At 41.3% G+C, this 26,236-nt stretch overlaps 1 protein-coding gene across 1 annotated transcript in view; it reads left to right on the forward strand.

Annotated features, from left to right (window-relative positions):
- The first annotated feature begins 293 nt into the window (after nt 1–293).
- tnfrsf21 (tumor necrosis factor receptor superfamily, member 21) overlaps nt 294–26,236 on the forward strand; it is a 59,970-nt gene continuing 34,027 nt past the window's right edge. Inside the window, exons 1-3 of the mRNA XM_042332783.1 lie at nt 294–416; nt 15,905–16,550; nt 17,773–18,189. Coding sequence (XP_042188717.1) covers nt 333–416; nt 15,905–16,550; nt 17,773–18,189 — 1,147 coding nt within the window. The 5' untranslated portion in view covers nt 294–332. The remainder of the gene's footprint in view (nt 417–15,904; nt 16,551–17,772; nt 18,190–26,236) is intronic.

Raw genomic sequence — 26,236 nt, forward strand, 5'->3', positions numbered from 1 at the left:
GGGATAGTGCCGCTGTAGTCACAGCGCGGGAGGGGAGGGGAGGGGGGGGTCAGTGCCGGGAGCCCGGGCAGCGGCACCATGCGGGGCCCGGCGGGCGGTTCGCCCCATCCACCCGCCGGCGGCGGCGGCGGCGACGACGGCGGCGACGGCGACGTGAGGCAGAGTGCGAGCCGCGGCTGCCCCGCCGCTCCCGCGAGGGCCGCCCTCACCATCAGCACCGGCAGCCGCCGCCGCGGACAGGCTCTGACTTAGCCTCTCACCCGCTCACCCGCGCCTGTCCTGTCCTCTCCTCTCTCTGTGTGTGTGTGTGTGTGTGTGTCGCCGCCGCAGCCATGGGAGCTGTGGGGTGGCTGTGGTGCTTTCTCTCGCCGCTCGCAGCCTGGTCTGCGGCCACCATGAACTGGGGAGCTCTGACGGTAAGCGCATCGCATCCATCGTCTGGGGGGGAGAGGGGGGGTGTGGGGGGGGAGAGAGGGGGGTGGGGGGGAGAGAGAAGGGGGTTGTTTACCCAAACGTGTTGTTCTTTTTTTTCTTGCTGTCTGCATGCAAGGAGGGGGGGGGAGAGGATGGTGGTGGGGGGGAGAGGATGGTGGTGGGGGGGAGAGGATGGTGGGGGGGGGAGAGGATGGTGGGGGGTGGGGAGAGGATGGTGGGAGGGGGAGAGGATGGTGGGGGGGGGAGGATGGTGGGGGGGGAGAGGATGGTGGGGGGGGGAGAGGATGGTGGTGGGGGGGGGAGGATGGTGGTGGGGGGGAGAGGATGGTGGGGGGGGAGAGGATGGTGGTGGGGGGGAGAGGATGGTGGTGGGGGGGAGAGGATGGTGGTGGGGGGGGAGAGGATGGTGGGGAGGGGAGAGGATGGTGGGGGGGAGGGGAGAGGATGGTGGGAGGGGGAGAGGATGGTGGGGGGAGAGGATGGTGGGGGGGGAGAGGATGGTGGGGGGGGGAGAGGATGGTGGGGAGGGGGAGAGGATGGTGGGGAGGGGGGAGAGGATGGTGGGGAGGGGGAGAGGATGGGGGAGGGGGAGAGGATGGTGGGGAGGGGGAGAGGATGGTGGGGAGGGGGAGAGGATGGTGGGGGGGGAGAGGATGGTGGGGGGGGGAGAGGATGGTGGGGGTGGTGGAGAGGATGGTGGGGGTGGTGGAGTGAGGGGGGGGAGAGGATGGTGGGAGGGGAGAGGATGGTGGGGAGGGGGAGAGGATGGTGGGGGGTGGTGGAGTGAGGGGGGGGAGGATGGTGGGGGGGGAGAGGATGGTGGGGAGGGGGAGAGGATGGTGGGGAGGGGGAGAGGATGGTGGGGAGGGGGAGAGGATGGGGGGGGTGGTGGAGTGAGGGGGGAGAGGATGGTGGGGAGGGGGAGAGGATGGTGGGGGGGGAGAGGATGGTGGGGAGGGGGAGGGATGGTGGGGGGGGAGAGGATGGTGGGGAGGGGGAGAGGATGGTGGGGGGGTGGGTGAGGGGAGAGGATGGTGGGGGGGGGAGAGGATGGTGGGAGGGGGAGAGGATGGTGGGGAGGGGGAGAGGATGGTGGGGGGTGGTGGAGTGAGGGGGGGGAGAGGATGGTGGGGAGGGGAGAGGATGGTGGGGGGGGGGAGAGGATGGTGGGGGGGGGAGAGGATGGTGGGGGGGGGGAGAGGATGGTGGGGATGGGGGTGGGGGGGGGTGAGAGAAGCACAGCAGATGCAGGTGGTTTTCATTTGCAAGCGATCCGAGGCGATGTCGGGGTTGCCACTCGGATTCGCGGATTGCGTTTGAGGGTTTCATCTTCTGTTATCTATTGCACGATGTCACCCTGTGCTGTTTTTTTTGGTGGTGGGGGGGAGGGGAGGGGGGGATTTACATGTCCTCAAAAAGCCAACAGCATTTGGGCTGAACTCAACCCATCAGGTTCATCAGACATCTTGAGCTATTGCAAGGTTCTTTTAAGGTATTTTTTTTGTTGCTCCCCCCCTCCACCCCACCCCACGTTGAGCACGAATTTTAATAGCCAAGTGGGATGAAAATGGGAAGGGTTTTGCTACTGAATAGCGAATGATGGAATGCGTCTCGGGGACCGGGTATTTATTGGACACAAGTTATTTTATTTTTTTTACCTGAAGGTGGGTACCACATAGACCTCGCAGCCCTATCTTTGCAACCAATGTAATTGCATTACATAAGGTTACATTTGTTACGTTTTTTTTTGTTTGATGCATTATAAATATTGCTTGATGGCATTTTAAGGTATTCTTGTTATTACTTTCCCTTATTTGCAAAGTGTTGTAAGTGATCAAGGTATAATTTTAATCCATCTGCCAATCTTTTTAAGGGAGCGGTTGAAGTAATGACATTTTATTCGCATTTGAAGGTTTCAACCATAAAAGCATCAATCCAAACTGCTGCATATCATTGGAGCACGTTAATGTTGCCATTAAGGACATTTCATTGCTTTGCTCTCCGAGCAATTTCTTGATGTGAAAGGACTTATGGACAGGGACAGAATTTTCTAATGCATTACCTGCTTGAAAATCATTAAATTATTGAAAGCCTTTCAAGAGATTCCTGAAAGTGTCACTTGCTGTATGCTATCCACAAACGTAGAGCTAAAATTTGATTTTGCTGGAAAAACCTTCTGAAATCGACACAATTCCATTTTGTAGTGTACACATTTGATATAATTTTTCTCAAACGTTTTATAATATCATAAAACATCTAATGGTCAGAATAATACATGAAGTTTCAACATTTGATTTGTTTTAATTGCAAAACTTGAACCGAGGCCAGAACTGTCCTCTTGGAATTATTGTTGAATAGCTTGTTCAATATAGAGAAATTGAAATGGCCAACTTTGCTCAAGATGTCTGATAAACCGATATCTAGCAGTTTATTTTAGCCCTCATTCTATTAGTTTTTTGAATATATGTAAAAAGGACAGAATAACCTCTTGCTAATAGAACATGAAACGTTTCAAAGCCCCATGCTAATGCACTTCTCGAAATTAGTACTTTAATATTTATTCAGACTGATGTCAATTCGTATGCCAAGCATGTCCTGGTAGTAGGGATTGCAAAAGCGATCGTTTCTCTCAACTGAAATAATCCATCGGAGTGGAAGTGCCCATCGCAGTCAGTTGAGCAAAGAAGGTTTTGGAACATAGTAACAGGAGAAGGCCATTCAGCCCCTCGAGCCTGTTTTGCCAGTCTATTCTACTGGGACAACAACATTTTGCGTTTGAATCCCAGTGGAGCAATCTTTACTCAGTCGATAAAATGAACACTAAATCATGCTTGGCTAGAATGACCCTCACAGTTGAATAAGCTGCTGACGCATTGTTGAGTCGCATATAAATATCTTAGACTTTGGGAAGGTACTGTAGATGTTTCAGGGACCACACCCAAGTCAAGTAGAATAATAACTAACATATCCTGCTATAGTGTGGGTCTATTTATAGCAATGTGTCTACCAAAACACTGTGGTAGAATAGTAATGCGGTACACTTCTGGGTTACTAATAGCTCAGCTTTCTGTACTTAGTCATCTGGTCAATATTCCCCCAAAGAAAATTGTTCATTCACTTCATGACTGTTTGTGGGACATTGCTGTCCCCAAATTAGCTGTTTTGGCTACAAAATACACGCTTCACAGTAAATCCTGCAAAGTGCTTTGAGAGATCCTCCTGATGTGAAAGGTGCTACTAATCTAAGGATTATTATATAATACTTGAGCACAGAAGGCCTCCTGGTTTCTAGCAGAACGGTTGCCAGCTTCCAGGAAGTGGTGTCAATGGAAACTTGGCTGACCGGAAACATTGACTTGCCTCGTTAAAACACAGGTCTGATTTTTATGGACCAAACCACTGTGTTATAATTGGATCTGACTGCATATATTGTTTATGCTGTGTCCTATTAGCCAGGTAAGTGGAAACTTGATGAAGCTTCCAACTAATTTATGCCTGAATGTTGATTTGGACTGATTTTGGCCATTTCTGACTTCTACCACCATTACTTAGGGACAGGTACCGATGTAGGTCATTCATCTGCTGAGAATGATGTAATATTCAGATGCTAATGCCTCACAGATATGTTAGGATTTGTGTCTTGTCCTCTGCTACGCCTTGTTACACGATTAGCTTGGTTTGTTGTGCGTTCCAGCAGTAAACTTAGATTTTCAGAATGCCTGATGTCAATAACTCTTTTTTGAAATGCTGCACTTATAATATGATCGAACATGCACATCATATAGTACAGAATTTGTCCTTGAACAGGAATTTGGGGAAGTATACAGAGCATTAAAAGAACAACTGCACATTGGCAGTGATATTGCCATTTATTTGATTGGTGAAACTGAACCATAAGTGAAATTAGAATGGAAAGGTGGGAAAGTGTATGGTGAAAAACGCATAGGGACATGCTAAAATAAATAGGTTTCCTTTTTATGCTAACAAAAACAGAAGCATTTTTTAAAGCTGGCGGGTGGATAAGGGAGTCGTTCTATAGGTTCAAAATGGAGGCAATATATTAATCAAATGCAGTATTGTATCTTGCTCAGCTAAATCCTGCAAGCGAGAGACCTGGATTTGATTCCCGGCAGGGCGAAACATTGGACAAGTTTCCTTACTCCAGAAGCCTGATAATAATCCCTCTGGGGGGGAAAAAAATAACAAATTGGTCACGACTGTTTGTGGGACACTGCTGCGCGCAGTTGGCCACCACGTTTCCCCCACAAATATACAGTCAATACATTTTGCAATATATCGTGTGAAGCGCTTTGAGACGTCCAGAAGATGTGAAAAGTGCTATACCAAATCCAAAGATCATTATTATATATGTACAGTTAGCACTTCTGGTAGTCATTGGGCTAGAATAGTTTCCAGTCTTGGTTTAAAAAAATTAAGACCAATTGAATTGCAACAGAGCAGTTGTCTTCTGCTACTTACAATAATTGTTCGCTCAGAATTTAACAAACAGAATATTTGATTTTGCGCAGCATCAGAAAATTATTGGCGGAAAAAGGGCTGATTGGTACTTTTGAGGTTGTAATAGAATTGCTGACTAGTAAAATTTGAATTTCAATTTCAGTCACTTGATAATTTTCATCACGAGCTAAGAAAACAATTAGGTTGAAAAGGGAAGGAATTCTAGAGGGGGAAGTTTACTTTACATTATTCTGCACTTATCCTTTGAAATACTTCCCTATTTTGTAATGGAAAATAATTACCTAAGCAGAATTTTTTGCAATAAATCCTTTAACATGATCTATTTGGAGACCATGCAGTCAGATCTCCTGTCTCCTGAGTGCACTCTGGTGACGTTATTGAGTGTAGCACAGCAACTGCATAGGAAACGCTGTTTAAAATGCCAAGATTCTATGCATACTACTGGTTCGGAAATAACTTGGCGTTCTAGGTTTTGATGAGATTGTTCAGATAGCTTTTAAGTCGTGATACCTATTATTTCTTACTTAGCATCTAAAAAGGAATTCAGTTTCTGCAGGAATTACTGCAGTGTGAATTTAAGATGTCCGCCCGTTGTGAAAGGCGCTTATATAAATGTAAATTTGTTGTTGTTTTCGTACACCAGAATGATTAATGGTTTGTGGCAAATTACCTGAAAATAGCCAGGATTCCTAATCCTAATTCAGTTGCCCCTTCCTCCAAATTGCATTTCCCTCTATTATATTAAAATCCAACTGTCTCTACTTGTTTCATGTGCTTAAGTTAGTCCAAATGTTTTTGAATACTATTGATAGTCCTCCTATTTACGTGCCACATTGTGGTATCCTTAAAAAAATAATGCTCCCATTGGTTTAGTGCTTTTCATATTGGGAAGATGTTCCCAAAATGCTTCACAGGATATACTGTAAAGTGCAGTGACTTTTTTNAAACGTAGGTGAACACAGCAAGCAATTTGGGTACAATAATATCTGACAAACAGCCATGCAGTGAATGACCAATGTTTTTTATTTGGAGGATTTTTGGTCGAACCAGGGTAAACTGTCTTCATCTTTTGAAAAGTGCCATGGAATAATTAATGTCCACTTTTACATCACCAGTACTGCAAGGGAGTGTCAGCTTAAACTATGAGGTGCAAGTTCCAAATTGGGCTTGAAACCATTGCCTTCTGACTTGCAAGGTTTTCTGAGGATACAAATTGCACTCTGCGTTCTAGGAACAATAATGAATATGCACAGAATAGGATGCATCACTATTCCAGAGCCCAAGCATTTTCAGCTTGTCTTTAGCTTAAATGCTAAACCAATTTTCACTCTAAATAGCTAACTTCCATGAGCTTTATTGATAGTCTTTTATGTGGTAACTTATATCTCAGTCATATCATAAGTTTGTGGGTTCAAATCCTGTGTCAGGACATGAGCTCATAGTTTAAGATGACACTCCAATGCAGTGTGAAGCACTTTGGGATATCCTCTCGTTGAGAAATGCAAGGATTCTTTTTCTTATTATTTTGTTGTCTTATAATAAACGTAAATTACATCCACTAGATAGCTTAGCTTATTTGAAAAATTCTATTAGTTTTTGTTTCTAAATCAATGTTGACTATTCCTTTGTGAAACTGCTCTCAGATGACCATTCATAACATGCCATATAAAGCTCGCGAGAGAAATTAGGCTAACTGGTCATTTCCCAAACTAATTTAACTTCTTTAGTGAATGTTAGAGAAACATTTGTTAAATTTTAACATTTGGTGTGCTATTGTCCATCAATGCGTGAAGTTTTATGGAAGAACAGGTTCAAGCTAGAGAGCTTATCATAGCTGCTGTTGTGTGCACTGTTACTGTAATTGTTTTGTGCAGTATTTTATTTCCTTCACAAACCTGTTCAGTGACCTCAGACTGGTATGATTGAGATCAGTAGAATAACAAAACAATATAAAAGGACTAAACAGGAGACACGTTATTGTATTTTTAGGCCCTATCCTTTTTGCTCTATATACTCCCATTGCAACAATCATAACTCATATTATAGTCCGTTATTTTGTTCCACCATGATCTTTATTAAACCCAATACAGTGAAATATGGCAGCAGTAATGGAAGTTAAACCTAAAAAGCTATACTGCACTTCCCAATTGCTCACTTGGCATTTCCCATTGCCTGTTTTATCAAACTGTGCCAAGATTTGGACAGTGCCTTGTTCTGTGCTAATTCAATGTTGAGTCTTTTTTNAGCAAGGACAGCAAAAAGCAGACCCTTATACAAACATATTGGGTAACAGTTTACTGAGCTGATACCTTGAAAGTACCACATGAAAGACTCCTTCACAAACTGTGGTCACTGGGTATCAAGGGCAGGACATGGATTCAGAATTGGCTGAAGGGAAGGAAGCAGAGGGTCTTTGTTAGGGAATGAGGACAAAATAGGGAGATGTATTAAGTGAGGTGCCTCAAGAGTCTGTACTTCGACCACTCCTGTTACTCGTACATATTAATAAATTTTGTTTGCAGACCCAGTGTAAGATACTCAAATTTGCAGATGATACCTAATTGGGGGAACTGTGGAATTGAAGAGGCAGGAAAGTCCCTACAAAAAGAGCTTGCACGTGGGCTGATAACTGGCAGATGAAGTTTTAAACATAAATGCAAGGTACTACATGTAGGTTCAAAGAATAGTAAACAAATGTCCTTCATGGGATGAGATAAAATTTGCCAAAGGGGAAGCTGAATGAGAACTAGTTAGTTGACTCATCACTCATTTTGTCACTCAGCAATAAATGAAGCAAACAGGATCCCGTGCTATATATTGCTAAATCAGTTGAATTTAGATTCTCAGAAGTCATACGGGTCAGACCACACCTTCAATACTGCATACAGTTCTGGTCACAGCAACATAAAGCAGTCGAACAGGCCCTAAAGGCGGTGCAGAGGAGAGCAACTATTAGAGGAATATGAGCTATGAGCAACAATTTGAGAAGCTTGGGCTATTCAGTCTTGAGAGAAGATGACTCAGAGGGGCCTCACAGAGGTGTTTAACATTTTAAATGAGCTTGAAAAGTAAACCCAGACCAATATTTTAGGACAGTGCAACAGTTTTAGAATTGTAGAGAGTGATATCAGGACAGTTTACCAGGAAGTTTTTTTTACGCAGGATAATCAATGTTTGGAACAGGTTACCAGGAAAGGAGGCAGAAGCCCTAACACTGGACTCATTTAAAATGTTTGATGCAGTGATGAATGGGATGGTAGGGTGGATACTTCTGGAGGGCTGAGATAGGATGGGCCATGAGGCCTTCTTCACCAATCTTGTGATTTTTATAATCCTTGCATTTGATATAGTGCCTAATCATGATGTTGAGTCACCTCAAAGCACTTCACATGAAATACTGTAAAGGGTGAAATTAACTGAGACTGTATCTTGTGGTTGGCCTCAATGCTAATAAACCAATGAAAGAAAAATCAACATGGATTTCCATGCCTGATTATTTTTTGATGGATGGATAGAAATTGTGGGCATGTTGATTTTTTTGGGTGAGGACAGGATGAGTGAGGCGCAGCTGTGATACAGTGTTAACCTTAACTAAGAGTCTAAAATGATGAACAAAATGGTTCTAAGATGACTGATTTGGAATAATGCTAAATTAACACCTTAGAAGTTGTACCAAGAGAGCTGTAACTTTCCCCCCCTTTACCCCACTAAAAATAGTGAGTTTTTTAATGTTGTAGCACTGCTTACTAAGCTCAGTACTGCCTCAGTTTAACTCAGAATCTTTAATAAAATCCCTATTTTGCCTTTTTCTTACGTAGTAAAGAGATTAGGTGTTTGTAGTGTCCAGGTTTCCCCATGGTGAATATAGTGTCCTTCTTGATAACCATGGTGTTTGTGGTCATTTTGTATTATTGGCCTGAGTCTGAATTAAGTCATAGGATTTGTTAAATGAAAATTTGGGTAAGGTAAAGAAACACTCATTACTGGATATCTGAAAAAACGGGAGGAGCTGAAGAACTTAATTGGATTTTGAAATGCAAATACTGTATGTTTGTTTCCGAATTGGAATGGTTGGGATAGCGGATCTACTTATCAAGATGGAGCAGAGCAACCTTATTTTGTTTTTGATGGTTGTGTGTTTCATGTGGTGTGCCGGATGGCTGCTAAATTTGAGAAGAGCTGCTGTCATAGTGTTGGAGTACCACAGAAACCATGCACAAAGTTGACTGCTTTTTGTCACGCAAGGTGTAAAGGCTGCAGATTGACAACAGATAGGTTTGGGAATTAGGCTGATATATAGAGAGAGGCAAGAACTCGCATGAGAAACTAAAAGACAGATCATCCAGCAAATATGAGTCGTTTGTTCTGCTCGATTATCCATCAGAACAAATGACTCAAATTTGCTGGATGGTCTGTCTCTCAGTGTGAAAGGCATGAGTCAGCACTTATAGTACTTTACGGGGATCGGCTGAACAAAATACTAACATTCCACTTGTGCAATTCTCTAAGAAACTTGAAGTAACGTGTTCAGCAATGACAAAGGGCAAATTCTCTATAAACACATCATCAGCGGACTCCTGCCAACTGGTGGTGGGTGTGTAGCAGAGGGGAAGAGAGTGGGGAACAGAGCGGGGGCTTTCATCATTATTAATATAGTTTTGTTCCATCCATATAACCAAATACCCATTGATGCAATACAGTACATACTTACATTTATGCAGAGTCTTTCCCAATGAAAGTGCTGCAAGTGGAGCTCTATAGAAAAAAGGCCTATATTTATAAAGTCCCAGTTGATATTAAAATATTTGAGATATTTTTGAAGCAAGTTTTGAGAAAAATATCACGAAACAAGGCTGTTGTAAAGTGTCTTTGTGGAAACAGTACTTTCTGAACAAAGTGGAGGTATTGAGAGCATTGAAATCATCAACAGCATTTAGTAATATTTCATAAAATAATTTTCTTGCTTGTGGAGGGTTTGATTGAGGGCGATACAAATCTGTGTTTGAAGTTTTAACACACTTCTGTTTGTACCTTAAAGATCCCATGGCACGATTTGAAAAGAGAAGTGAGTTTCCCCAGTGTCCTAGCCAATAATCCCCCAAATAAAATTGGTCATTCACTCCGTGGCTGTTTGTGAGACATTGCTGTGTGCAATTGGTTGTCGCATTTTACCTACAAAATAGTCACACCACTTTACATTATATACTGTGAATATCTCAATGACGTGATAAGGCACTGTATCAAATGTAAGGATTATTGTTACGATTACCTGTGCTTGGTATGATGGTGCTGACTGACTGTGTCAACTGATCATCCTCTTCCCTTGAAGCTTAATTTTTTCCCTTTCCTGATAACAAAGCTTACAAAAATCTTTGTTTCAGTGGTTCTGCCGGCAACTTCATTTTTGTCATTGACCAGGTGGAGTGTGGGCTTAATATGACATGTTTAAAAGGGAATTATTGGACTTTTTCAAATATCTTTTAGTCTCTTTTCATGACTATCCAGGAATTGGCCACAAGTGAATAAAAACTAAATAAGATTGATTGTGCAGGTTCTGATACGTACTATGTTGATTGTTGAAGTTCTGAGCATTACAGTATTGCTACAAGCTAATTGAAATTTGTTCTATTTATCAGAGGAAAAGTAATGTTCAGAGCTATCTTTAATGGCTATAATAGTTCTCGAGCCTGGCCCATGACCTATGTACAAAATGTTTAGATGTATCATTAAGCTTAATAGTTCTTCCAGTATACTGTTTTTCACATGTTGCTGTACTTGGTGTGTCAGTGTATGCACTTCGACGTATACAGTGGTCTTTGCTGAAGCCCCTTTAATGATGTGTAATTGTGGAGGTCTGCAGAAACTTGGACTGTATTTATAAATTTGCAATCTTGGCACCCTGTTACTTCAGTTATTTTCACAGTTTTAAGGAATTGTTTTTCCTACAAGATAGCATAATTTGAGTGGTGTAAATATTAAAAAAAAGGAAAACTGAGGAGAGAGCATTTTTGACGATGAAATAGGATTATGTGCTAAGTGAGGATTGCAGTTTTTTGAAGAATATCTTTACTTCCAGTTTCTTCATCAAGCTCCAGATTAGACGTAGTACAAATTAGATTTAGGATTTAAATTTAGGATTTAAGAATTTAGGCACATTTCAATCTTGTTTCATACTGGACATTGGAGAAGTTTTTTTTGATGATCTTGATTTAAATTATCAGCCTTTCCAGCAAGTTAACAGAATCTCTACTCTAAAATCGCATTAGTTTAATTAAATAATGCTGTGTGTTTGGAAATATCCTTCCAAAGCCATGATGATTCATATTGATGCTTGTTCTGTAGAGTTGTTAATCATCTTTCTGTTGGAGTAGTGAATATTTTAATTTGGTTTTCGTTATTTAACGCTCCTTTTATGCTATACAGTTAACATTGTTTTGACATTTTTTGTGTTGAATCAGTTCTGAAAGGGCAGTTAGTATACAGTTTTCTCAAATGTGTAGCGTTTACAGTGTAGTTGTATGAATCACAAATGTACTAAAGCTAATTACAATCAACATTTACACAAAGCATTTAAAAGCTCTTAGACTTTTTAATGTTAAAATGACGGTTAGACTCCTACGTCTTTAGTAATATTAAATCCAAACTGAATTTGGTGCTGTTCATTGAAGCTTTGTGTGCTGATAAGTAAGGTTTCCCACTTCAATTGCAATGCTTCCAGTAACATAAACAGTGTTTGAGATTCTTCATCTATAATGTTAAGGTCACATGCCTGGGGATTTTTTTTTACTTATTTCATTTGTTTTTAGTTATTTGCCTAGTCATAAATAGCACTAAGGCAAAACTTCTACATGCAGGCAGACCGACAAAGGCAATTCATCTCTGCATTAAATGGATTGTGTTTATTTCTGTCATGCAAAAGCTCTTAAGACAGTAGCTCGGTATTAGCTCTGCATTCATGTCACGCAATTTGCTGGTGGTTTATTTTATCAATATCGAAGCAATGCCTAAATCTATCTGATAGCTACATAGCACCTCTGTACCTCCACTTTATGTAGCGCCTGTGCCATTTTGTCTTCACTGTAGTCAATGTACAGTACAGAGGAAGTTAATGAAAACTTTTTCACTCTTTATCACAGTAGCAACAATTGTTGAAGCTGCAACATAACTTTTCATTAACACTTAAATTTGAATTCCGTCAGCAAAGATCCGTAAGTGTCTCCACCTTGATATTTTTCCAATTGGAAGTTGAAACAGACCAGGTTTAACAAAACTAGGATTTGCTGGGGGATGTCGCAATGTACTGTAGTTCACAGGAATAGTGACTGTTTTGCTATGCGTACGTTCAATCATTCTCGCTTCTAAAATGAATGATCAATTAAACTGGAGGATCTAGGAGGTTCCCCTCTCTTTTCAAATAGTGACATAAGATTTTAACATCCACCTCAAAGGCAGAGATGACCTGGAACAACAGTGGAACAATGACAAAGGAAAAGCAATAACTTGCATTTGTATAGTGCCCTTCTCTTAGGATAATTTCTTATTGCTCCATAGTGCCAGAGTTGTACCCTGAGCAAGGGAGAAGGGGGGAGGGGGGGGGGGGGGTGACCTTAGCTGCTTAGGTTTTTAGATGGAATTTAAAGAGGGGGAAGTGTGGAGGGATTGAGTTGGTAGTGTAATGACTGAAAGCCTGGCCATCTATGGTGGCACGGAGGCCTCGAGGGATGTGCAGAAGGCAAGAGCTAGCTGAGTGAAGGAAACGGGCAGAAGAGTGGGATATGGGATGTGCAGTACTCCCTCAGTCTGCCAACCTTGTATTTGGGGCAGAGGCAGGGACCGGGAAAGCACTTAACATACCAAGCAGAGCATGATTTTAGACATAAAACGTTAAACAAACTGTACATTTCACAGCGCTGGGTCTCAGGCTGGCTAATGAACCATGCTGTGTCTGAAACCCAGCTTTATTTTGCTGTGAACTAAGACCTGTATCTGCTGAGTTGTAAATGGAGGAAAGAAAGAATAGTTGTAAATAGAATGTCGTGCAGCTTGAATTCATTCATTGTAGTCATTTCAGTCAGGTTATCATAGAGCAGTTTTGGATAATTTTGGGTTTGTTTAATTCTTCTAAGTGCAAAGTCAGCCGTTCTCTGCACAAGTTGTCCAGACACTTTTGTCGCTCAGTCACTTGATAATGATGCACAGAAAGCACGTGTCGTCTTGCCTTCTTTTGTTTTAATTAAATTTTCGTGTCTGTTTTATTTAATCGTGAAAGTTTTTGAGACTTTATAGAAATGTGCAATCATTCTTTTAACAAATTTTAACTTTGAGTTAAAGTTATACAGAGTAACTCATCCATTGCTTCTCAGTAAACAAAAGGCAAAATACTGCAGATGCTGGAAATCTGACATAAAAACAAAAGTCGTTGGGAACATGCAGCAGATCAGGCAGCATCTATGGAGAGAGGAAAATTAACGTTTCAGGCCGATGACCTTTCATCAGAACTGTTTCTCAGTGACTAGTTAAGCCATTCAGACTGGGAAGGTCTTGATTCCTTAAATAATAATAATAATCCTTACATTTGATATAGCGCTTTTCACGTCTTCTAGACGTCTCAAAGTGCTTCACAGAATATACTGTAAAGTGAATTGACTATATTTGTGGACGAAACTCGACAGCCAATTGCGCACAGCAGTGTCCCACAAACAGTCGTGGATTGAAAATGACCAATTTATTATTGTTTGTTTTTTTGGAGGGATTATTATTAGGCTCTGTGTGGAGTAAGAAAACTTGCCCAAGGTTTCGCCCTCTGCCTGGAATTGAACCCAGGTGTCTCACTTGTAAGTGCTCTAACCACTGAGCTATAGGTCTCCATATTAAAGGAGTTAGCTGATTCTGTTATGGCACACAGTTTATTTTTAGATAGATTGCTGGGTGGCTGGTATAGTTCTGAACACATGCAGCAAGGGAATCTATCATCATAGGGACTGATGCTCTGTTGTCACTGTGATCCAATTGCATAAGAACAGTTGTAAGGAAACTCCAATACGTTGTCGAGATGGAAAAAGCTGGGTGGGTGGGTGGGAGGGTGGGAGAAGAATTTTGAACTGTTATTGGAAAAATAACATGTAACCACTGCACAATAAATAAAATTATTATTGATCTGAGAGTGCGTGGCCCATTTGAACACCAGCGTTAGATATTAATGTAATTTGATACAGTTGAAAATTTGATAATGGCTGGTTTTGGACCTTTTTCTCCACCGTTCTCCTTCTGGAGGAATTTAAATTCTACAGTTCCAAAGGTACCAGTTGCCTTTTGGTACTGTGTCCAATAGCTAATATTTAATATATGAGCCTTGATTGTGAGTGTTTGTAGATTATTTGACTGCAACGGGTAAGAGAATTGCATTCCTTACTGAGATTCTTTCTCGCTTTGATTCCATTCAGCATTATTGTAAGCACTTTTGGTTTGATGGCATCTCTGTTTATCCCGAGTGTGCAGCTGGGTGATTTTGTAAAAGAGGAAGTTCAAAACAAGCATTGTGAACGTGACACTATATACAGTCTCCAGTTCACATTGAAGGTTGCATGATGCTGTGAGAAGCATAGTATCTGTTCCACTTTAGCAATTAGTAAGTTCTATTTGTTCTCTTCACTGTCTTTTTTACCAAGAATGGGGGAGGGGGAAACGAGAGAAAACTTGTAATATAGACACTTTTCTTGGAGCAAACGAGGTACATGATGGATCAGTAACATACTTGATTTTTTTTGCCTTAAGATTCTCCCTGTAGAGTTTGATGAGCATTTAGAGATGGAAGCGTACTAATTGATTTTTTTTAACGAATATCTGGAAGCAAACCTATTTTAGGTAATTTCTGTGAGTCGGGTATTGGCCTGCAGGAGGGAATGCTAGGAAGTGAAAGAATATTGAAGCTAGGAAGTGAGAGAACCATGTTGCAGCTCAATTTGTGTCTTTGGCTGGAATAGCCTTAATGGTTCAATGACTTTTTCCAGTTCAATGCCTGCTTGCATGCATGTGAGTGAATGAGAGAGAGAAAACGTGCAGTGGATCCTTTAAGTTGTGTGTTAAGCTTGTTTGGAAATTCCATTGTCAACTGTCCCTAATATCTTTTCATCTGGTTGAAAGTTTTAAGTAGTTGTTTGACCAAAAACATAACGATTGTATTAACAACAGGAGAGACTATTCAAAACAAATATCCTGGGTAACTCATCAAGAATCTAAATTCAGCCCAAAATATCCTGTGGAGCTCAGTGTGTTAAGTACTGTTCTTGGAACCAGGAAGTGCTGATTTTCAATCCTGGTTCACTCAGCAATAAGATTGATCTAAAATGAGCACTGTTTTGTTGGGACAGTAAAATTGAGCTTTCTGTAGCTGAACTGGCTCCGAGAAAGTTGATGTGCAAAAACATTAATAACGGCCTCTCAATGAGATCTGTTGGTGAATCATAGCAGGAGGCCATTTGGCTTATTGAATCCAAAATGGGGTTACGTCACCTACTGGTGCCAATTCCTCAAATCACCATTACCTGCTCATATTCCATTACAATTCATTTGTTTATCCAATTCCCCTTTTGTAACACTAATACCCAAAACTCTGGAATATGTACCTCAGTCTCTCTGCCATGTCCCATCTGAAGACTTTCCTCTTTAACTGTGCCTACATTCACCTCCACTCTCTCCCCGGCCTGGCATCAAGTTCCCCCACTATTGAATGCTCAGATGATACCTTTGTAAAGGGTGCCATATAAGTACATTTTGGCTTTCATGTTACGAGTCACATATAGCAAAGCACTTTCTGTTGAGCTATGTCCTGAGCACTATTCCTGCAAGCTTAGATAGAAGCCTAAACTAGATAAATACCTTGTTAGTTTTATTTAGCGTACCATATGATGTATATGAACTGCTCTGTGTATTTTAAGTGTTCATTTTTGTTCTGTACATGGATTAATTGAGATTTTATTTATTTTTTCAGCTGCTGTTTCTGTTGCTTGTTGATGTTACAGCTCAAGTTGAGTCAACTGCAGAGGCTGCAGTGCCCTTCCCTGGTAAATATCGCCACCGTAACCCTGCAACAGGGACAAAAATTTACTGCGATAAGTGCCCTGCAGGAACCCATGTGTCGAAACATTGCACATCAACATCGCTGCGAGAGTGCACTCCTTGTAAAAATGGCACATTCACCAGACATGAGAATGGCATTGACCAATGCCATAACTGCAGCAAGCCCTGTGTGGCCCCAATGATGGAGGAATCTTCCTGCATTGCCTTTTCTGACCGTGTGTGCATTTGCCCACCTCGTAAATTTCTGTCTAACAATACGTGTGTTCGACATACGGCTTGTGCCATTGGTTCAGGTGTTAGGAAGAAGGGAACTCCGACAGAAGATGTCAAGTGTAAACTGTGCCCTCATGGCACCTTCTCCAATGTGTCTTCTCCTTTACTGAAGTGCGCAGTTCTCACTAATTGTTCAGAACTGGGCAAGGTGGTCCTCGTACCAGGAAACCGAGAAAGGAATAACGTGTGTGGCTCGCCAAGCACAGTTCAGAATACAACTGTTTGGTCAAGTACAGGGGCAACTCACCACATCAATGGAGCTCCGTCGATATCCACTGCAACAGGTAATCTTCTAGAAGAATTGAAAGTCACTGTGTGGTGAGAAGCAGGTCACTATGAACTGAATTCTAAGTTACACCCACTGTGCCACTCCATTCAGTAAGGCATGTTGTACCAGATTTTCTTCCAGTTCTGGAATTACCTATTGTGTAAATGTGCTTGCTGGTATAGTTTTTAAATACATTCATTTTCACTTCATCAGGTTTTGCAACTGTGATTAAAAAGTACAGGGAATGTAATTTGTGGATGTTAGTTATAATGAAACCCAAATATTAAAACCCAAATCCAGCTTTAAGCACTCTGAGAACCTACGCTGCATCAAGGGTGCTTCGTAAATGCAAGTTGTTGTTGCCTTTTGACAGTGGCGTTTTATCCCCAGGTTACCTGTAGTCTTCTAAGAAATGGTAACTGGGTCTCATGTAAAGATTTAATTGATGATAATGGATTCTTCTGGTTACCAGCCTGTTGAATTGTTTGTGGATGTTAGTTAACATTAAACTCAAATTAATTTCTATGTACCCCTTTCTCTCAGTTGCAGAACCTGACAGGGTGAGAATGAAAGCTTTTTTTGAATTTAAAAATGCCCAAGCCAGCAGGTACATTTGTAGGACAGGTGACAGCCCTTTACTGAAAATTCCTTTATATTCAGGAAAGAAGAAATTGCATTGTTTTAGTTTAAAGAGTTTGGGAATTTTAGATTTATTTAAGAATCACTTGCCTCGCAAATGAGAGGACCTGGGTTTGATTCCCAGGCAGGGCGAAAGATTAGACACGTTTCCTTACTCCACATGCCTCTGTTTACCTAGCAGTAAGTTGGAACCCAGTTGTTAGTCAATAGGTGTATCGTTTTTCCGAGGAAATAATCCCTTTTCAAAGAAACGTTGGTCACTCAATGTTTATGGGACACTGCTGTGCGCAATTGGCTGCCACATTTCACCCCCAAAATATACAGTCAATTCACTTTGCAGTATGTTCTGTGAAGCGCTTTGAGACGTCTCAAAGACACGATAAGGCACTATATGAAATGCTATTTTATTTAAGAGTGTATTGAGTCATTGAGTTACTTTGGTACAGCATATGCAGAGGACAGGCAGTAAGCATAACCTATCTAATTACCAATCTGTATTATTTTGTAACCACAATAAAAGTAAATATTTTCTCCACTTTATGGTTCTTGATTCATTTCTCTATTGTGAGTTGAAGAAATTTTGTTTTTATATTTTGCAGCCATTTTTAACCAATTGATAACTACTGCTGAATCTATAACCAGCAATGTAATCAGCCAAGCGACCAAGGAAGCACAGAATCTGCACCAAATTCATACTCCTTCAGCTTCAACAAAATTGCAAACGGTCATGGAAACCTCAGGAGCTGAAGTTGACTTCAAACCTCCCAGGAAAGGCCCAATGAGGCCAAGCGCACACAAGCACTTTGACATCAATGAGCACTTGCCATGGATGATTGTTCTCTTTCTGCTGTTGGTGTTGGTGGTGACGGTTGTCTGCAGTATCAAAAAAAGCTCCCGGGTGCTAAAGAAAGGACCCAAACAGGATCCCAGTAGCATTGTTGAGAAGGCTGGCCTCAAGAAGCCAAGGTCTCCTACCCGAAATAAAGAGAAGTGGATTTATTATTCAAATGGACAAGGTAAGTGGACAAATGTTTAAAGCAAGTGCAATAAATGATTTAGATTTTGGAAATAATTTAAATTTCTAATTTTGTATGAATATTCTTGTGCATCGGGTGATTGCACCCAAATGACATCCTAGGGGGTGGGATTCAGTAATTATTTCTTGAGCACCCATGACTGAATGCCTACTGTCGGGCATCTCACTGGGACAGAACTAAGCAAAGGTCTGTGACTGACCTACATGGAGGTTAGAAGTATTGGTTGAGATTTAGGAGCAAATTTCCTATCCTCCTAATTTGATTTGTTTATACCTGTGTTGCCTGAATCTTCTGGTTTAAAAACAAGTGGAAATGTCTTAGTCACGGTAACCCCATGTTTAGAGAACAGCAGTTATATTCATGGCAATTTTTTCGGTGGTCCTCTATCTGTGGCCTTATTGTGTTTGCTAGCGTTTTTGGCCCTACTTCCTGCCTGCCTGGCCATTGGATGTTATCAGAGCCAGATCCTGTGTAATTCCCCCCCTCTGGGCAGTTCATATTCCCTCGCTTACCTTTGCAAGATGGAGACTTATTCCAGCATCTGTAATGGAAGAGAAGGCACACCACTGAAAATAGAGAATTATATGTTTTCAATGAAACTGCCTATTCAGTTTTTGTTCCCCTTTTCTATGGGAAATGATTAACCCGCAGCTGACGTGTGCCAGGTGCAATTATTAGCTCACTGCATGGGAATAATTTGCCTAGATGTGTGTTGAAACACCTGTGGAGCTTTCCTGAGAGCAGCCCTGAAGCATAATTTTGCTTGGGATTGTGCTGCTCCACTGAAAAAAGTGAGTAAACTGTGAGAGTGGTACATGTTTTCATACTGCTTAACTGAAAAAGTCACACCACCATATACCACAAGCCCAAACTGGCATACCTGACAATGTTGTAACCGTCTCCTCTTCACTTCTCTCGTCTCCTCCTGAGTAGTTTGGAAATAATGTTGTAGGGAACTATTTTAAGTTGGAGTTGTGTTTGTACAGTAGTTGGAAAATGGGTGCTCTTTTGAAACATTGAAAGTTAACACTTAGTGCTGAGTTAGAACATTTTCATTTGTAATTGCCTATCCCCAAAGTAGTCTGGAATTGTAGAGTGATTTTTGTAGCTATCATGGAATATACAGAGGTCAGTATAGTTGAAGGCTGTGGCTGGTAAGTGTTTTTCCTTCCTTCCCCTTCAATCTTCTGAAAAGAGTTGGAGAGAAGTAAGAGCTAAAATACGTAATGCCTATGGGACACAAAGTTTGGGTTGCAAAAGCCTATAGATTTTGAAGGCAAGAGGAAGGGAGGGAGGTAAAGTTTTACAGTTTTAAGATCCTAAGAAAGGAGACTTTTAGTGGGAGAGTGCCAATGAGGCCTTTTTCCAAAACAGATTTGAGATGTATGAAAATGAAATGCAGGGAATAAGATAAGAAAGTTGTGCTGATCATAATGATATCAATAAGAGAAGGCAAAAGAAAGATTGAGTGATGTTGGAGGTGATGGGTAAAAAATTTCCTCCATTAGATGCCGAGTCTTCTTGTATTTTGTCCAGAGATGTGTGTGATGGGCGCAGACACTATGAAAGATTTGGGCTTGCAGTAGGGTAATGGAGGAAAGTAAATGTTTAGCATGAAAGAGAAGATCAAGTTTCTTGAAGACAGTTTTGCAATGGAGGAGATGTGAGATTTTCTCACTGATTGTTCTGGTTCAGTGTCTTTCTCATGCTTGATTTGCCTGGTTCTCTACATTTTCTCCTTGCTTGTTTAATTTTCCTTTCCTTGTAAAGTTGCATCATGCTTGCATTGTTTTTATAGTTTCTGTCACTTTGGTTTTTATGCAGTTATGCTTTAGTTCAGTATAGCTTCGAGGACTAATTAGCATAGGATAAAACTATAATGGGGCTAAGCGTTAAAATATCTGTACAAAATTATATGCGTGAAGTTGTGTATATGTAACTGTCCTTCGGAAGGGACCAACGTCCATTCTACCTGTTAAGGTGGATTTTAAAGAACCCATGAAACTGAAAAGGGAAGGGAATTTCTCCAAGTAAATTTGGTCAACACTCCCCCAAATAAATTTGGTTACTCGCTTTATGGCTGGGAAATTGCTGTGCACAACTAGATGTTGTGTTTCATCCACTGTATATCCTGTGAAGCGCTTTTAGACATCTCAGTGACGTGATAAGGTGCTATGTCAACTGCAAGGATATTGTTATATCAAACCTCAGTCACTTACAAAACTTGAGAAGAATATTACTATACTCCTATTAGTGTTTTGACTCAAATTTTATATTAAAAAGGATGATACATTGAGTGCAATTTTGAGAGGGTTTTTCTCCACATTTTTTAAATGGAAGATGCATAGATACAAGCTATAAACTGTATAGTACAGTACTTTAATTAGATTTTAATTTAACTGATTATCCAATTCTGTTCTGTTTTCCTTTTCACCTTTGCTGCCAACAGCACTATGTCATCCACAAAATGTACATCACAAAATGTGTTTGCTGTTTCCTGCATGTGTCTGCAGCTTTCCTCTTTGCTCATGTGCTTCATCAAGGCTATTGATAGCGATGGGTCATCAATGACTGGGTTGATGAGCTGCTCATGTTTATTTCAAACCATGCTGTTCTTTCCTGCACTTTCACAAAATTCATGAAACATTCCATTTCATAATAAAAGCTCCTTAATGATGTTGCCTAAAATCAGTATGAGTGTAATATTTTCTAGAGTGTAGGTCTCTCTAAACTATTAACGGCCTGTTCGAAAATCACTGAAGTTAATGAAGCTGATGTGTTTGTTCAAAACTTTCTCTATGATATTGTGGAGTACAGTAATTGTTGCATGACCATTTTTAAATCCAGCCTGTTCTTCACGCATTCTCTTGTCTGCAGCCTTATTAATCCTATTCAGCAGCATGAGGTTAAATACCTTTCCTGGAAGTGATAGTAAGACTCCAGACCACCATCTCGAGCATTGAAATGGCAGCTGAATGGAAAAACAAGTGTGGAAGACCACGAAAAACCTGTCAAAGCACTGTAGAGAAACACCGTCTAGATGTTGACATCCCCTCCTGAGAAGACTTGCAGCAGCTAGCTGGATTCTAGTGGAGTGGAAGAGACTTGTGTTGGCCCTATGAGCTTAGGGTCCTACCAGACTGACATTGCACTTTATCTATGAATTTTGAGAAGGTAGAGTGTCTGATGCACCCCTCTCCCAGACATTCCAACCCACAAAAAACCTGGAGCTGAAAATTTGGCCAAAGGTGCAAAGTTTAGCCAAATTGGCTGAGGGAGTTGCTTTAAATCCCCCAAAAGCTTTAGAGTTCTAGATGAGTTCAGATTCAACTTGAGCCACATCTAGGACTCTGAGATGCTTCCAATTATGAAAGATTGGATACTCAAAGACCAAGTTTACAGTTTAAAAAAAATCAAGGTTTGGGTTGCCAAGCGACGAAGATCACATCCCCTTTCCCTTCAGAGATTTTCAGGTAAGTGTCCATAATATCCTTTGTTTCAGAGAAGCTGTGTTCAGTTATTATTTCACCTGGGAGCAGCATATCAAGTGTGTTACAGTCACAGCGGAGAAATAAAGATTCCACAGATACACAAAAAAAGTGAATATGAAAGACTTTATAGTCAGAAAAATGAGCAGAAGAGGATACCAGTGATTGAAGAGCGGGAGATTCCCACCACCAGAAGAGCGAGAGAATGAACTCCCAACAACAGACAAATAGAGGAAAAACTACACAAAATATCTTATTTCTTCCCTTTTCTGATTTATTTTCTTTACCCACTGCTCCCTGGCTTGTATTTCTTTACCACCCCTCCCTCTATTCCACACATTTACCTCATCCTGAGCAATTCTCTGAAATGGCTTTAAAGAACGACTTGACTTTAAGACATATCTGCTAGGGATTTAGGTTATAAACTTTCATTTGCAGTAATTCTGTTTTCCTCATAGTCTATTTCTTCTTCCTTCAACTCACTTAACTTTCAAGGCTCAACTTTTTTTGTTACCTTGCAACTGTTAAACTATTTGTTTCAGAGTAGGATTGGTCTGTCAATTCATTTACTGTAGTCGAGAGGATGCTGCCAAAGCTCATGTATTATGCAAAATAGTTCTGCTTACCAAGAATTGCTGGTACTTGCTATCCACCGAGCGAGGGCTCAAACCTGCGCTATGTAAATGGGGTCATTTTGCGGACTTATTTCTCCATAGTCATTTGTCTGGCAATCCAAGATAGGAAATGAATTGATCTTCTGTGGTGGTGTTTGTTATCTGGGTCCTCAACCAGGTGGGTCTGCAGTACTCTGAGGAAATGGTAGTGACTGATCAGGTAACCTGGGTCATTTAGATTAGGAGGGCCAGGGATTCTTCTCACTCATACCTGGTAACCCTGCAAGCCAAAGCCCTGACCTGTAGGTTAGTCTTAGCTGCTTAAAGCTGGAATTAAGGTAAGCAGGGTGTCCCTTCCCTCCATGGGAGATAGTGCAGTCTCCATACCAAACAAATGGAAAGAAACCATACATATATGAAGCTCTCAGATGTTTAGTTTGAGATTCACAAACGGATTGATGTGTGTGTTGAGGACCTAATTGACCAAAAAAAAAGTCTTGCTATGTTTCTCCTTTTATGCATTTTATGCCTTGGGGCATAAAATTGAAATATTTAATTAAATGGGGAATAGGTTACTTAATTGGTTGTAAAGAAAAAAAAATCACTCGGGAGCTATTTTTGGATTGAGTAACTGAGAAGAAAGCCTTGATTTTAGTCAATTTAAAGAGCAAGAGGATAACTGAAGTATCGTCATACAAGCGAGCAGATTATTATATGAACTACTGATGAATTTTTTGCCTGAGAGCATGGGTGTAGCTGCATTAAGTACATCACATTAGGGTGAGAGGAGAAGGTAGCCTGGCAGCACAGTGAAATATGAAAAGTTTGAAATTCTTGTGATCAATTTAAATGCAGTATTTTCACACTGGTCACTCTATACTTTTGCAGGTTTTGAAACTGCGCTCACAAAATGCAAACATTTTTGAACAAATTTTCATGGTGATACATTTCCATGAGTGATGCCACCTTCCTGTATTTTGCCCAGGTGATTCCCTTTTTTACATATTGTTGGCTGTTGACTGAAAGTGTTAACTTTTTTTGTGGGGAACATCACAGCCAATCAAGCCCAAAGTTCTCAGCTACACTACTCCAGCATGGATTACCCAGTGGAGAACGCGAACCATTCCTGCCAGTTTTCTTGCTCTAAGCTGGGAAGCTGAAGCTAATTGTGGCTCCTCCAACTGGTGTTCCAACCGAGACATGTTAAGCCAGCAAATAATGGAGATCATATCTGGGACCTTCTGTTCTGTTTGCCTTCACGACTAAATGAATTAGCACTGTGGGGGAACCAAATTCAGGTGCCAGCAGCAGGGAGATGCTGTTATGTGCTGGAGAGCCACATTACTTATTTACAGTGAGATCTACTGGGAACTTCTTCAAATTGGGAATATTTTCATTTAGTGTGTTTATTTCCCAATGCAAGTTTCTTTTTGCCTCTATGTTGATAATAAGATAACTTCCAAACCTTTTTTGGCAGAAGACGTTCCAATCTAGCAAGCTTGATATTTACATATTGATTAATTTAATGTTTCTACATACAGTGACTCCACCTGAATTTGTTTTAAATTGAAACTGCTTTGTTTGTATTGTAAGCGCTGTGGAATACTACCCTGTGTGAGTGGTGCTATATAAATGCATGTTGTTATTGTATTCCAAATTGTCTTGGTTTTAATTTGGGATTGTCTCCCCTATTTAATTTAACTGCCCCTAAGAAGGTGGATCTTAAAACACTAATATTCTAAGCAAAACAAATCCAAAAGATAAGCTTGTGCTGTTTGCTGTAAAGTGCAAAAGTTGTGTGTAGTATATACATAGGTATTTTACAAAGGGCGGTCTTCATCCAAACTGATCTTTTGATTATTTAGCCAAAACTCAACATCAGTACTTTGCCACAATAGTCAGTGGGCAGCAAAGTTTTGGATAAGGAACAGAAGATGATTCAGCCCATCAAACTTGTTCCATCAGGTTATTAGGTCTTGGCGGATCGCTCTTTCACTATACGCTTTAATACTTCTACAACTCAAGTTTGTATCTAACTAGAGTTTTCTGTGACAGACCATTACATAACTTCACAACTTCTTTTCTGTGTGGTACTACTTGAAAAGAGAGGGAGTTTCTCTTGGTGTTCTGGTTAACAATTTCCCAATTAGTTACTCACTTCATGAGTGTTTGTGGGAAGTGGATGGGTGTAAATTTCCTGCTGTGTCAATTTGCCACTACACTTTCCAGTATGTCCTATGAAACACTTGAGACATCCTCCTGACATGAAAGACACTATCAGATGTAAGGACTATTCTTTTAAAATCGCTTGTGCTAAAGAAGAACTGCAGACTTTGGAATGTTTGAATAGTGTAATTTGGCTAAGATTTTAATTCTCAAATGTAAATTCCTGGAGGAAGCATATTCAGTTGATTAACCTGACAATAAATACTAAACTTGCAGAATGATGCATATCACTGCAAATCGGTAGTGATGCTTTGTGGAAGTGGACGTTATTAGTTTGTTATCCTTGGCAATGAACATCTGTAGGCCACTGTTAGCAGCTGCATTGTCGAGGCTGATTGCTCCTCACCTGACTGCCACACATGTGCATTACTAGTAGATGTGTTTTTTTATTTTGCTCAGTTGGACTTCCACAGATCTCAGACACCCATCTCAATGCATGAGTATCCAAAGCGGATTAAGAGTTCTTCCCATGATTGGAACTTTCCCAGTTGAATGGAATGGGCACTCTACTTGGAGAGATGCCCTGCTTAACACTTATGACCTACCCACCCATACCTCCACTCAGCTATCACCTGCTTTGTACTCTGCCCATTCCACCCCACCAATGATGGGAGCTTACAGCCATTCTGTCCCTACTTTGGCACTTCATTTTAGAGCCTAAGTGGAGCCTTAATTTGTCCACTTTAAGAACCATTTTTTTACTGTGCTATTTGTCCACCTTTCTTATCCTTCCAAGACCCCTCGACTCCACCTCCCAGCTTGGGCTCTGTCAGCTGTCCTCTCGATGTGAAAGGCACTATATAAATGTAAATTGTGAATGAAGCAGTGAATATGCACACATTGGTGACTTTCAACCCGAGTGTGTGCGTATTAACACTACTTTTAAAAGCTTTTTGCAAAGAAAAACTACCTTGCAGTTTAAAACCACAATGAAAGCTGTACAAGTTATTTGAAAGGACTGTTCTTGGAAGTGCCACACCTGTTGTTCACCACACTGGTTTCCTGATGTCAGATTATTTTCATGATCTTTTTCGTTTACTGAAACATTAGACATCTGCAGCCTGTGTCCTCTCCTGCACCAGGCTCTGCGACCCTATCACCCCTATCCTCGCCCGACTCCACTGGCTTCCCATCACACAGAGGATACAGTTCAAGATCCTGGCCCTCACCTTCAAAGCCCTCCATGGCCTTGCTCCCCCCTACCCCTGTCACCTCAACAACCTGCCTGCTCTCTTCGCTCAGTGGGATCCGGCCTGCTTCATGTCTCCCGCCTCGCCCCTTCCCCCCCACCCACACCATTGGCGGGTGGGCCTTCAGCCACTCTGCCCTCACCCTCTGAAACTCCATCCCGCATTCCATCCACCTCGCCGCCTCCCTTGCCTCCTTCAAGACCATCTCAAGACCCTCCTCTTCAACCATGCTTTCGTTCACCTTCCTTCCCCCCCCCCCCACCCACCCCGACCTCTACCCTCCCCGATTCCCAGTCCGAAACACTAATTGTCCAGCACCTTGGGATGATCTCCCTACGTGAAAGGTGCTATACAAATGTAATTTTGTTGTTGTAGTGTCCACATGGTTTGTTTCTGGGTTGCCTGCTGTTTGCGATCATTACTATTTAGGAGAGATAACATATTTTAAAACTAAAGAAGAGTGAACTTCATGGATTTTTCAGGCCTTTGCTTTCTATGCTGTTTTCAC

This window comes from Callorhinchus milii, unplaced genomic scaffold (genome assembly GCF_018977255.1).
Source record: "Callorhinchus milii isolate IMCB2004 unplaced genomic scaffold, IMCB_Cmil_1.0 Scaffold3, whole genome shotgun sequence".
NCBI classification, from domain to species: Eukaryota; Metazoa; Chordata; class Chondrichthyes; order Chimaeriformes; family Callorhinchidae; genus Callorhinchus; species Callorhinchus milii.